The 12,472-nt window shown below is 44.7% G+C and overlaps 1 protein-coding gene across 1 annotated transcript in view; it reads right to left on the reverse strand.

The window, feature by feature from the left end:
* NPHS1 (NPHS1 adhesion molecule, nephrin) overlaps positions 1-12,472 on the reverse strand; it is a 58,096-nt gene that overhangs the window by 25,218 nt on the left and 20,406 nt on the right. Inside the window, exons 9-15 of the mRNA XM_070949709.1 lie at positions 9,958-10,129; positions 8,275-8,432; positions 6,864-7,005; positions 6,629-6,753; positions 3,685-3,771; positions 2,563-2,734; positions 196-325 (exon numbers count right to left, since the gene is read on the reverse strand). Coding sequence (XP_070805810.1) covers positions 196-325; positions 2,563-2,734; positions 3,685-3,771; positions 6,629-6,753; positions 6,864-7,005; positions 8,275-8,432; positions 9,958-10,129 — 986 coding nt within the window. The remainder of the gene's footprint in view (positions 1-195; positions 326-2,562; positions 2,735-3,684; positions 3,772-6,628; positions 6,754-6,863; positions 7,006-8,274; positions 8,433-9,957; positions 10,130-12,472) is intronic.

The following is a 12,472-nucleotide window of genomic DNA, read 5'->3' on the forward strand; positions in this document are numbered from 1 at the left end:
TAAAGTGAGGAACCAGATTGTTGGGGGCCATATGTAGACTCTATAAACCACTTAGGAGAGGGCTGTAAAGCACTGTGAAGCAGTATATATGTCTAAGTGCTATTGCTATTGAAGCCGGTCTTGGCAGAAAGAGGCAAAACCTACAAAGACAATCAGAGAAGCTTGAAGAAGGTGGTCTTCAGAAGAATTACTCACCTTTTTCCATCTTTGAGCCAAGTGAGATGAGCAGGAGGGTTGCTGCTGCCCGATTTGCAGGTCAGTGTCACCGATTGGCCACGTCTCACCTTTTGGTCTGTCGCTGTAATGGTGGCATGTAGAGGTGGAACTAGGGAAATAAAGAGTATGCATTGTCACTCCCTACCAGGGGTGAGCTGCTGGGGATTCGCAGGGGTTCGGGAGAACCTCTAGCTAAGATTTTGTGCAGTTCAGAGAACCCCCAAATCCCACTCCTGGCTGGCCCCACCCACCCTGCCCTGCCCATCCGAGAAGTCCCCATGCAGCCTGTTTTGGATGCAGGTAAGTGCAGGGCAAGCGCAGAGGCTCAGGGAGGGTGAAAAATGGGCCTACCAAGTTCGGGAAGGCCAAAAACAGCCCTGTTTCCAGCCTCCAGAGGGCCTCCGGAGCCTGGGGAGGCTGTTTTTGCTCTTCCAGAGGCTCGAGGAAAGCTTCTGGAGCCCGGGGAGGGCAAAAACACACACACAGCTCACCGTGGTGCAGGAGGCCAACTAGGCTACGTCCACCATGGCCATGCCCACCCAGCAACCGGGCAGAGAACCCCTTGCTAAAATTTTTGAAGCACACCCCTGCTCCCTACCCATCATGTTTCACATTCAGCTCCTATTTTTCCATTTACAGTGCACTTCACAACTCTTGGGGACAAAACATTCAGGGGAAAAGAAAATGCAGTACAGCTTGTTTCAATCGATTGATATTATGTATGTGAAAAGACTGCATGGAGGAGTCCTGGGTGCTCTCTGAACGTAGTCGTTTTCTTGCAGACACTTCATTACCCAAATTAGGTAACATCATCAGTGCTAGTGTAGCTCATTCCAACCCAGAACAACAAATATTCTCCTTTATTAGCTAGTATGGAAGAAGAAAGATTCCCTCGTGTAGTTTTCTCCATAACATGCTAGTTTTCAATGCACAACAGCCTGCTTCTTCTGGACTCACTATGGATCTGCATCCCCTGATGTGTTTTCTTGAAACATTGTACTACAAGTTAAAAAGGTAAAGGTAAAGATTCCCCTCGCATATATGTGATAGTCGTTCCTGACTCTAGGGGGCAGTGCTCATCTCCGTTTCAAAGCCGAAGAGCCAGCGCTGTCCAAAGACGTCTCCATAGTCACGTGGCCAACATGACTAAACGCTAAAGGCGCACAGAACACTGTTACCTTCCCACCAAAGGTGGTCCCTATTTTTCTACTTGCATTTTTTATGTGATTTCAAACTGCTAGGTTGGCAGAAGCTGGGAGTAAGTAACGGGAGCTCACCCCATTACGCGGCACCAGGGATTCGAACCGCTGAACTGCCAACCTTTCAATCAACAAGCTCAGCGTCTTAGCCACTGAGCCACTATACCCCTTCAAGTTACTACAACCCTGTTTTCTCCAAAATAAGACATCCCCTCATAATAAGCCCAATCAGGCTTTTGAGCGCATGCTAATAAGGCCAAGTGCTTATTTCAGGGTTCAAAAAAATATAAGACAGGGTCTTATTTTCGGGAAAACATGGAAGTTACCCAACCCCAATTTTGTCTAGTACAGGGTAGTTCAATTTTGGCAACTTTAAAAGATGTGTGGACTTCAACTCCCAGAATTCGCCAGCCAGCAAGTCCCACATACGTTCATACTGATGATGTTACCTCATTGGGTAATGTCTGCAGGCAAACAGCCAATCTCGGAGAGCCCCAAGAATTCCATACCAATCTGTCCATCTTTTTCTTTCTCTGTCTCTCTCGTAAAATAAATTTTATTTATGGTTTCTCCTTTAACATACATGATTACTTAGTGAACAGTATATTGTCTGGGTTAATGTACTTTATACACAATACTTATAACAATAATACTATTTAAGTATACATAGTAGTACTCTTCCAACTTCTAACAATTACGTATACTTAGTAATTGTAGTACTTTATATTTATGTAACAATATGCATATTTTCCCAATTTCTAATTTCTACCTCTCTTTTCTAATTTTTAATGAAATAAATCCCATATTAAAAGGTATTCTATATCTATCCATCATCTCTTGCCCTTTTCAATATTTCAACTTTTAATGACTTTCTGAGTAATCTTCCAACTTCTAACATTTACGTATACATACTAATTATAGTAAATTATATTGTGTGACAGTATGCATAATAATATTTTCCCAATTTCTAATTTCTACCTCTCGTTTCTAATCTTTAATAAGACAATTCCCATATTAAAAGATATTCTATATCTATCCATCTTTCTCTGCCTCTCCATCCCTCCACTCACCCGCTTAGAACTTCCCATTCTGTGTGTGTGTTTGTGTATTTGTGTGAGTGCACACTCTGTACTGAGTTTTAACTTACATTGAACCAGCAAACTAGTATATGCAGTGAGTGCGAGGGTACTGGGAGAACCAGTGGCATTGCAACGGTAGTTTGCCATGTTGTCACTGGGAGTCGTAGTCAAGACCAACTCCTTGGAAATAATATTCCCAGATGAGGCTGAAGATGTTCCTTCCCTTACTAACTTGATATCCTGTGGAAGCAATGCATATTATAGTAAGCATAGTGGAACAGTTAAGACACTGTTAATCTGACTCTCAGCGGGTTCAGATCGAACAAATCAACTCTGACAAAGAGAAGAAAAAAAATCTACTGCCTCCTTGGAAAAGGATGAGAGGGATATTCCTTGATATAGAATATCAGAGTTGGAAAGGACCTTGGAGGTCTTCTAGTCCAACCCCCTGCTTAGGCAGGAAACCCTACACCACTTCAGACAAATGGTTATCCAACATCTTCTTAAAAACTTCCAGTGTTGGAGCATTCAGAACTTCTGGAGGCAAGTTGTTCCACTGATTAATTGTTTTAACTGTCAAGAAATTTCTCCTTAGTTCTAAGTTGCTTCTCTCCTTGGTTAGTTTCCACCCATTGCTTCTTGTTCTATCCTCAGGTGCTTTGGAGAATAGCTTGACTCCCGCTTCTTTGTGGCAGCCCCTGAGATATTGGAAGACTGCTATCATGTCTCCCCTAGTCCTTCTTTTCATCAGACTAGACATACCCAGTTCCTGCAACTGTTCTTCGTATGTTTTAGCCTCCAGTCCCCAAATCATCTTTGTTGCTCTTCTCTGCACTACTGGGCATATCCAGTATTTCCAGGAGCTGACCGTTTAAGAGCTCTGGTTCAGAACAGGCTTCTCATTGAAGTCCCTGTGCATAACCAAACTTATTTTGGAGAGTGGAGATATGAGAATAGATCTGGAAGGCCATCAATAGTTTGAGAATGCTGTACTCAGATTCCAATTTTGCATGATTGAAGGCGACAAAGGGGTCAAAACAAATGTATGGAGGGTCATGGGAAACCATCAAAGGAGGTTTCATTACAAGGAGGGGCATTGATTTCCCCCACCCACCCACCAGACAACCAACCAGAACATGAGGGGGCCTTCAAAGCCACATTTGGTTTCCAGCCCTGGATTTTTCACTCACTTGTTTGCCCTGACAAGGCTTCGAATGTCCACTTTGCTGAGATTGCTGCAGCAGTACTCGAACTCCTCCAGCAAGCGTGCATGTCACCTACAAATGATAAAAATAAAGCTTGTTTTAGGAAAACTAAGTTTGTTTTGCCTATACTAATGCGAACAATATCTTCAGATAAAGTAGATTAATGGGCCCTACCTTTAACCCCGATCCTAAATTTTAATGTAAATTTTAATTTGTTCTTAACCTGGGGTTTTAAATTTGTCTTGGGCTAAATTGATTTAATTCGATTTTACTTCTGTTCTTAATTTTTGTATTTTACATGTTTTATTCTGTGCCTGTTCACCGCCCTGAGTCCTTCAGGAGTAGGGTGGTATACAAATTAAATAAAATGAAAAATGAAATAAATGAGCCACAGTGGCGCAGTGGTTAGAGTGCAGTACTGCAGGCTAATTCTGCTGACTGCCGGCTGCCTGTAATTTGGCAGTTCAAATCTCACCAAGCTCAAGGTTGACTCAGCCTTCCATCCTTCCGAGGTGGGTAAAATGAGGAACCAAATTGTTGGGGGCAAGAGGCTGACTCTGTAAACTGCTTAGAGAGCACTCGTATATAAGTGCAATCGCTATTGCTAAATCAAGTCATGCTTAAATCATGGATAAAGCTTAGATGGTGGGAGATGGAAAGGACTGACCAAATAGTTACAGAACCCTTTCTCTGCAGGTAGTTTAGAGGTAGTCCTCAAGTTATGACCCTTTAACAACTGTTCAAAGTTACAATGAAGCTGAAAAAGGTGATTGATGACTGCACCTGGGACTTATGACCGTCACCATGGTCACATGATCAAAATTTAGGTGCTTGGCAACTGGTATGTGTTTACAACAGTTGCAGCACTCCAGGATCATGTGATCAACATGTATGACCTTCCCAGGGGGCTTATGGCAAGCCAGGTCAATGGAGGAAGCTGAATTTGCTTAATGACCACGTGTAAAAAAGTTCATAAAATCAGATATGAGCCACTGAACGAAGTTCCAATTCCAATTTTAGTTGTAAGTGGAGGACTCTACCTGTATTTTCTTCTGCTAGAATTTTTTTTTTTAAATCTAAGTCTAGCTCAAAGAGAAATGCCTGCAGGAGGAGCTGATAATAGGAAATAAGCTCCAGGCAAAGGGAAGTTTCATTCGTGTCTTTTTTTTCCCCCAAATCGGGCACACAGCTTTGCCTAAGACTGATTAGAGCTGACCTAAAATGTAAAAAGTGGGTCAATGATTGTCATTCTAGGTCTGATCTGGAGTACTTTACAGGAGATGGATTACCCAATCAACTCTGGAATGGAAACAGCACACAAACATCACTTTAAGCCTCGGTTTGCTTCAAGCATGACTTGTTAAATGAGCCAGAGAAACTCATTGCTCATTGGTCTAAACCAGTGTTTTTCAAACTTGGCAACTTCTAAGATGTGTGGACTTCCAACTCTGGAATGCTGGCTGGGGAATTCTGGGGGTTAAAACCCACATATCTTAAAGCTGCCAAGGCTGAAAAAACTATGGTATAACCCAGAGATCTCCAAACTTGGAATCTTTAAGACTTATGGACTTCAACTCCCAGAATTCCCCAGCCAGACATTCTGGCTGGGGAATTCTGGGAGTTGAAGTTCACAAGTCTTAAAAGTTTTCAAGTTTGGAGACCTCTGGTATAACCAGTGGTGGGATTCAACCAGTTCACACCACTTCGGCTGAACCGGTTAAATTGCTGGCTGGTCCCACCCTGTCCCGCCCCTTCCAGAAGTCCCCATGCACCCCATTTTGGCTCCCAGGTAAGTGCTGCATGGGCTGTGGTGTGCCCCCCTCCCCGCCCCCCCCCCCGTGGCCCATTTTTGCTCCCAGGAGGCCGCAGGCTGCAGGGAGGCCTACTAGGCTCAAAACGGGGCACCCTGCAGCCAATCTTTGCTTCCAGGGGGGTGCAGGAGGCCGAGTACTGCCTGTCACACAACCCTGGCCACACCCACCATGGCCACACCCACCCATCCAGTCATTAGGGCAGAGAACCAGTTGTTAAATTATTTGAATCCCACCACTGGGTATATGGTATATAAACTATAAACCAAGGCTTAAAAAAAGCAGTAGCTTCATATTATGCAGTCCGAAAACCCATTAGGCAAAGGTAGTTTCTCCAGGAAAAAGAAGTAAATTGGATATGGATGGATTTTGGCGACAGAGCATGACTCAGAGTAGCCTTTTTTTGTTTTTGTTTTTTGTTTTTTGTTATGTGAATTGTCATCAAAAGTTTTTGCACTCAGGGATGTAAACTGAAGATTAGCTGTGGGGATCATCCTGCTATCCTGAGTTGAAATCTTGGTAGATTTTAAGTAAGGATGCCCAAATCTTGCAAGATTTGGCAGCTTCTATCTGAAATTTAGAGAGGGGAATGCAAGGAATTGTTGGTGCAGACACCAAGAGGTTAAGCCAGAGGTTGAGAGCCGAGATGGCGCAGTGGTTAGAGTGCAGTACTGCAGGCTACTTCTGCTGATTGCTGGCTGCCTGCAATTTGGCAGTTCAAATCTCACCAGGCTCAAGGTTGACTCAGCCTTCCATCCTTCCGAGGTGGGTAAAATGAGGACCCAGATTGTTGAGGGCAAGAGACTGACTCTGTAAACCGCTTAGATAGGGCTGTAAAAGCAGTGTGAAGTGGTATATAAGTCTAAGTGCTATTGCTAGACGCAGGGGTCTCCAACCTTGGCAACTTTACGACTTGTGGATTTCAACTTCCAGAATTCTTCAGCCAGCGCATGCATGGCTGAGGAATTCTGGGAGTTGAAGTCCACAAGTCGTAAAGTTGCCAAGGTTGGAGACCCCTGTGCTAGAGGAAAGGGGATCTTGGTATCTTCACTAAAAACCCTTGCGGTGGTCTCAAGGACCATAATGAAGGAGAAGAGGACATTAAAGTGCTTTGGTACCTTGTACCAATCGAGACGAGGCAAAGGGTTCCCACCACTGGCAAAACAAACGAGTTTGATTTCAACGCCGGCTCGAAAATATGTCTCTGGTGGCGGCACGTTAAGCCAGATTTTCTGAGGCGGATCTGAGGTTAAAAAAGAAAAAATAGGAAGGGGGAAAAAAAAAACCAATTAGCAGGAAGAAGAGAGGCTTAAAACGCAACATAACCCTGCTGGTTCCCATCCTCATCCTCACATGTTACTCTGAGAGTAACCGAAGCACTCTTGGTGTACATGATGGCTTCATTGAAGGCCTCACAGATCAGGGGAAGACCATTGTCCTCTCGATATGCTATATATGTCAGATTGGATACAGTGACCATTCCTCCATATTCTGCCTGCAAGAGGAAAGCAAACTTTACTCAGTGACTACTTTAATTGGCCAAGAAGGGAAAAAAAGATATCTGTGTACCAAATCTGCTGTTTGAGGACCTTATTTTGTCACAGACCAAGCCTACACTGTCCTTAAACAACCCCAGTGTCCAGGAAAAAAAATGGTCTCCAGGTGAGTCAGATCTATCAAGGGAATCATTCTGTTCTGGCCTAGGCTTCCCCAGCAGCACGAAGCCGAGTCCTTGTCCCGATAAACCTCTTTTATTTAATTTACAATGAATTCCTCTCCAGCAAAGTCTTTCCACTCCCAGTCTTTCAAGATAGTTCACAATTACTGACCTGGAGAGTGGCCAGGCCAATATCTTTCAAACTCCACACTGTAACCAGTGGTGGGTTCCTCCCGGTTCGGTCCGGTTCGGCCAAGCCGGTAGCTGTGATGATATGACATCACCGAACCGGTTCTCCGCCCCTCGCTCTCCCACCCCCCCACCCCCCCACGTTATTCTTACCTTTTATTTGGTCCCACCCCCAATCTATTGCTGCCTCCTGAGTCCCAGCTGATGACTAGAGGGAAAAAAACTGTTTAAACTCTTGCCGCGGGGCTTCAAAGGGCCGTCCTACAGCTGATCAGTGTTAAAAGCAAACAAATGAATCAGGTCGTAAGTGCCAGGACTGGTTGTAAGTGCGAGGACCTTCCAGAAATGACTCTGACCAGCTAGCCACGCCCACCTAGTCACATTACCTCCAAGCCACACCCACAAAATAAGCCACGCCCACAGAACCGGTAGTAAAAAAATTTAGAACCCACCCCTGACTGTAATCGACAATACTTGACAAGAATGCAGGAACAGATCTTCACCCAAATGAACTAATCGTCTCCTGCAAACTCCCCTCCCCTTCGCTCCTCTTTATTCCCTATGGGAGGCACCATTCACCGTCCATCTGTGGCTTTACTCCTGAGTCGACCCTTGTTCCTTAGCTGTTCCCTTCTCCTGGCAGCTCTGAGCAAGTGCACACTGGGAACAGGATCCAGCTATTCTTCTGCCTTACGGATGTCCGACTCCAAAGGCATCTGACAACTGTCAGATGGCCCTTGCCCCATCTCTGCCTCTGACGCAGAGCCCTTGTCAGAGCCTTCCCCAGACTCCAGGACTGGCCCATGTTCCTCCCCAACCTCCTCACTGTCCGAATCTGCTGCCAGATCCGCTGGCCGCTAGCGGGCCACAACACATTCCAGTTGACTCATGGTCCTCTGGTCTTTTGGTCTTGTCTACCTCTGAAATGGCAGTTTCGGTAGCATTGAGTTCTCTCCATCCCAGCAACCAGCGTAGCATCACCGGTGGGTTGCTTGTAGAAGTGGAGCAGGTCAGGAAGATCTCCTGGTTTTCTTCAGTGCTGCTGGAGCCTGTAATTTTCACCTGCTCAGGAGGAACTGCCGTTCAGAAATATGGGAGGGAAAGGAAGAAAGTGATCCGTTGTTATGGGAGAGACAACCTAACTCTCCCGCACATCACAGGGTGGACATTTTCACAATGCCCAGTATAATTTTCTCTCCTACAAAAAGAACAAAGCCACTGCTTTTAACACCACTGCTGAGGCACATCGTTAGAGCGTATCTATCTCCTTGTTTGGAAAAAAAAAATCACGGTTATAGGATTGCATAATGCATCTAGAAACCACCATTTCTACATAGCAGGGGTCCTCAAACTTTTTAAACAGGGGGCCAATTCACGGTCCCTCCAACTGCTGGGGGGGGCAGACCGGCTGGGCGGGCATGGCTAGGTGGTCATGTGACTGGGTGGGCATGGCCAATTTAACAGTCCAAACAATACACACAAATTAAACTTTAATTTGTTATGCTCCTGGGGGTGAAAAGCAGGTTAGTGAAGGGATGTGGCTGCCTTGGGGTGTGTGAGAGACTTCTGTTTGTATGTGTGTGTCGCCCTCCCTCCCTCTCTCTCTCCCTCTCTCTCTCTCTCCCTCTCTTTCTTTCTCTGCCATCCTCGCATCCTGTCTTTGGTCTCCCTGTCCTCCAGAAGGTGGGTGGGGGCCAGTAGGTAGGCAGGGTGATGTGGGCAGGGCAGCCTGGTGGTCCCGTGTGGGCTGGATTAATGGTTTTGGTGAGCTCTATCTGGCCGGCAGGCCATAGTTTCAGGACCCCTGCTATACAGAAACAGAAGGAGAAATGGAGACAGCAGCTGTAGAAATTAACTGGGGAAGAAGCTGTAAGGTCCCAAAATATACTTGAGTCACCAGAAGGCCAAAGAGAGAGAGACTCAAGACTAGGCTTGCAAAAAAGCAGATTTTATTTATGGCCAAAAACAAAATACTGGGTGGAACTATATCCAGAACATACAGATACAATGCATGCAAGGAGATAGCCACACCTTGGGGAAGGTATGGCGTCCTTTTATACCCTCAGAGACGTCAGCTTAGTACCCAATTCTGGCCTCCTAATTTAGGTTTGTGTATTCCTCGTTGCCCTGCAAAGGGGAATAGAAACTTCCCAATTAGTCATCTTGAGCATTTCTTTGTTTACTCAATTGGCCACTTTGGCCCCCTGGCTCTGGAAGACCCAGGAGTTTATCCAGATCAAACATAAATTAGGACTGAGGTGTAAATTATCCCTTGGAGATACGTACCATGCTCTTAGATGGCACAAGAAAAAACAGGGAGAAGATTGATATGGGTTCAGGTCAAATGGCAGGGTCATATGTTTGACAAATACCAGATACATTACAGAAGCCTAATAACAAAATATGTTTGTTACAGGCATAATATATGTGATACAAATACAAAGGCATATGTGTATTACAGGAACCTAATGGTTACAGAACCAGTATATCATATTCTAGTATTATTTATTATATCCTTATTATTGTTTCCCTTCAAAGCTTTAGAGATACAGGCATAGGGAGAAAAGGACAGCATTGCAAAAGAAGCTGGTTGGCACTCACAGGTTACTTTCAGAACAATGCTGGATTGCAAAGGCAGAGATAAAACTTGGTTCAGGGCCTGACAGCTCACTACAGCCATGTTGTCTTCTGGGGTGATTTTCAGGTTCAAGGAACTTCGGGACAATTGATTGGTGTCATCTGTCTCCCAATTCCTGGAGATGACTTCATTGTTCTGAAAGGCAAAAAACCATCACCTGAGATGCCCAACAATGAGTCTGAAACCTCAAGGATGGAGGCAGGCCCAAACCATATCCCGTGTTAGGATATGGTTTGAGTCTAACAAGTTGTCCAGGCAATATATGTGTTCTGTAACTTTAATATGAATATGTATTGTGTGACTTTAAAGTTTTCCTGCTGATTCATTGTAATGCTGAGTCATGCTGTAATTAGTTGTGAACGTATTTAAGAAAGGTACTGTAACGTATTCAGTTGATGATATGCTACCATAGTGTGTGGAGTTGCTATCATCGTGCTATCATCGTTGGATGGATCTGCTACCATCGTGGTTTGTTACCAGAGTGAGTTTGTTATTCTAACCAACTACTGTTTGTGTGGTAAGAAGAGTTTCTGTATTACTGGAATGATTTAACTGGCAAAGACTTGGATTGATTTAAAGACTATGAGATTGTTTTTTCACTATAAAGTAAACTTTTGATAAACCAGTTGCACATCTCTTATTCATTGCTCTCAGCAATGTTTCTCTGTGCTCTACACTCTGCTGGTTGGTAACACAACAACAATATCCTTAACAGAGCCTAGAAGTAACATGTTAGGGGTTTGTGGATCTGACCTATTCAGCAGGTTCTGACAGGTTCTGGAGAACCGGTAGCGGAAATTTTGAGTAGTTTGGAGAACCGGCAAATACCACCTCTGGTTAGCCCCAGAGTGGGGTGGGAATGGAGATTTTACAATATCCATCCCCCAGGAATGGGGAGGGAATGGGGATTTTGCAATATCCTTCCCCTGCCACGCCCACCAAGCCACACCCACAGAACCAGTAGTAAAAAAAATTGAATTCCACCATTGGTCTGACTTTACAAGGGACCATTAATAGTCCAGTCCAATCTCACCAAATGTAGCTTATACATGGTCAGCAAACTGAGACAGTGGGTTTCGCCCCCACCCCGCATGACTAGGAGCTAAGTTGACTTCTATTTACATTCATTTATCTCTGTACATTTGCACATGTAAATGTTATGCAAAGTAGCATTCTTTCCTTCTTTAATGATATGTAAATGCAACACTCTACAGAAGGAGAAGACAAGGAAAGTGAAAGCTATTATTCCTTCCCCCTCCCTTGTATCTCTGTTTACGTGCAGAGAGAAGGCAGATGAAGTAGCTGTAGAGCAAGACAGATGATGAAGCAAAGGAGGGATCAGCAGCCGATGGAAGCAATGGTAGCCTGGCAGAGGGTGGATCTTAGCTGCTGGTCCACCATACACCATCCACAATGTCCCTTCAAAGCCATCAGTCTCTTGCCTTCTGTGCTTGTCCTTCCTCTATAACAGAGGTATCAAAATTGAGGACCCAGTTTCAAGAAAGATATATGTTGGACTGGAGAAGATGGATTGATTATATTCAAAATAAATATCAGACTAGAAAATATCAAATAGCTTATGAGTGAATGTTAAATCTTAAAGTTTATGTTACCTATGGTGGAGTTAAGGGTAAAGGGGGGGTTTGTTAATTTAACTGTTATTTGAAATACCTTGTATTTTGCTCTGGGAAGTCGGGGGGAGGGGGGGTTGGTTGGGGGGGAAGGAGGGGGGATGGGGGGGAAAGTTTTTGTAATTCTCTTTTTGTAAAACTTTTCATTAAAAAAAAAAATTGAGGACCCAGTTTGTGGGGGCAATAAGATGACTTTGTATAAATATACAAAAGAATGAAGGCTATTGCTTAATGCATTGTAAGCTGCCCTGAGTCTCCGGAGAAGGGCGGCATATAAATCAAATTTTTTTAAAAAAGGCCCGGGGGCCAGATTCGGCCCATGGGGTGCTTAGATTTGGCCTGCGGGGTCATCCTGGAAACAGTGAAGGACTGGCCCACGGTGCCTCTACCAGTGAAAATGGAGTTTGAGAGGGTCGTGTGCAGCCCTCCCAAGCTCCGTTTTCACTGGCAGAGGGTGGCAGGAGGCCGTCACAGCTGAAAATGGAGCTCAAGAGCCCATTTTTCCTGGCAGAACACTCGGGCCACCATCTGCGCCCCCGACATGAGTGATGTCAAGCTGGCCACGCCCACCCTGGCCATGCCTGCCCATCCCCCCCCCAGGTCAAACACAACCTTGATGTGGCCTTTAATGAAATGGAGTTTGACACCCCTGCTCTATAATGATGTTTTCTCTCTATTAAAAGATGCTCGTCTTTTTCTCTCTTGGTATTAAAGATCGTCCTGGATTTACTATTGTGATTGAGCCGGCAATTTCAGCCATAAGTCATGACAGATGTAAAACAGGTCATCCCGTGACTGTACTGATTTTACAGCCTTTTTATGCAGCGGTCTTTAAGTGAATGCCGTA

Source organism: Pituophis catenifer, unplaced genomic scaffold, assembly GCF_029215685.1.
Source record: "Pituophis catenifer annectens isolate HBS135680 unplaced genomic scaffold, rPitCat1.0.hap2 SCAF_9, whole genome shotgun sequence".
Classification (NCBI taxonomy): domain Eukaryota; kingdom Metazoa; phylum Chordata; class Lepidosauria; order Squamata; family Colubridae; genus Pituophis; species Pituophis catenifer.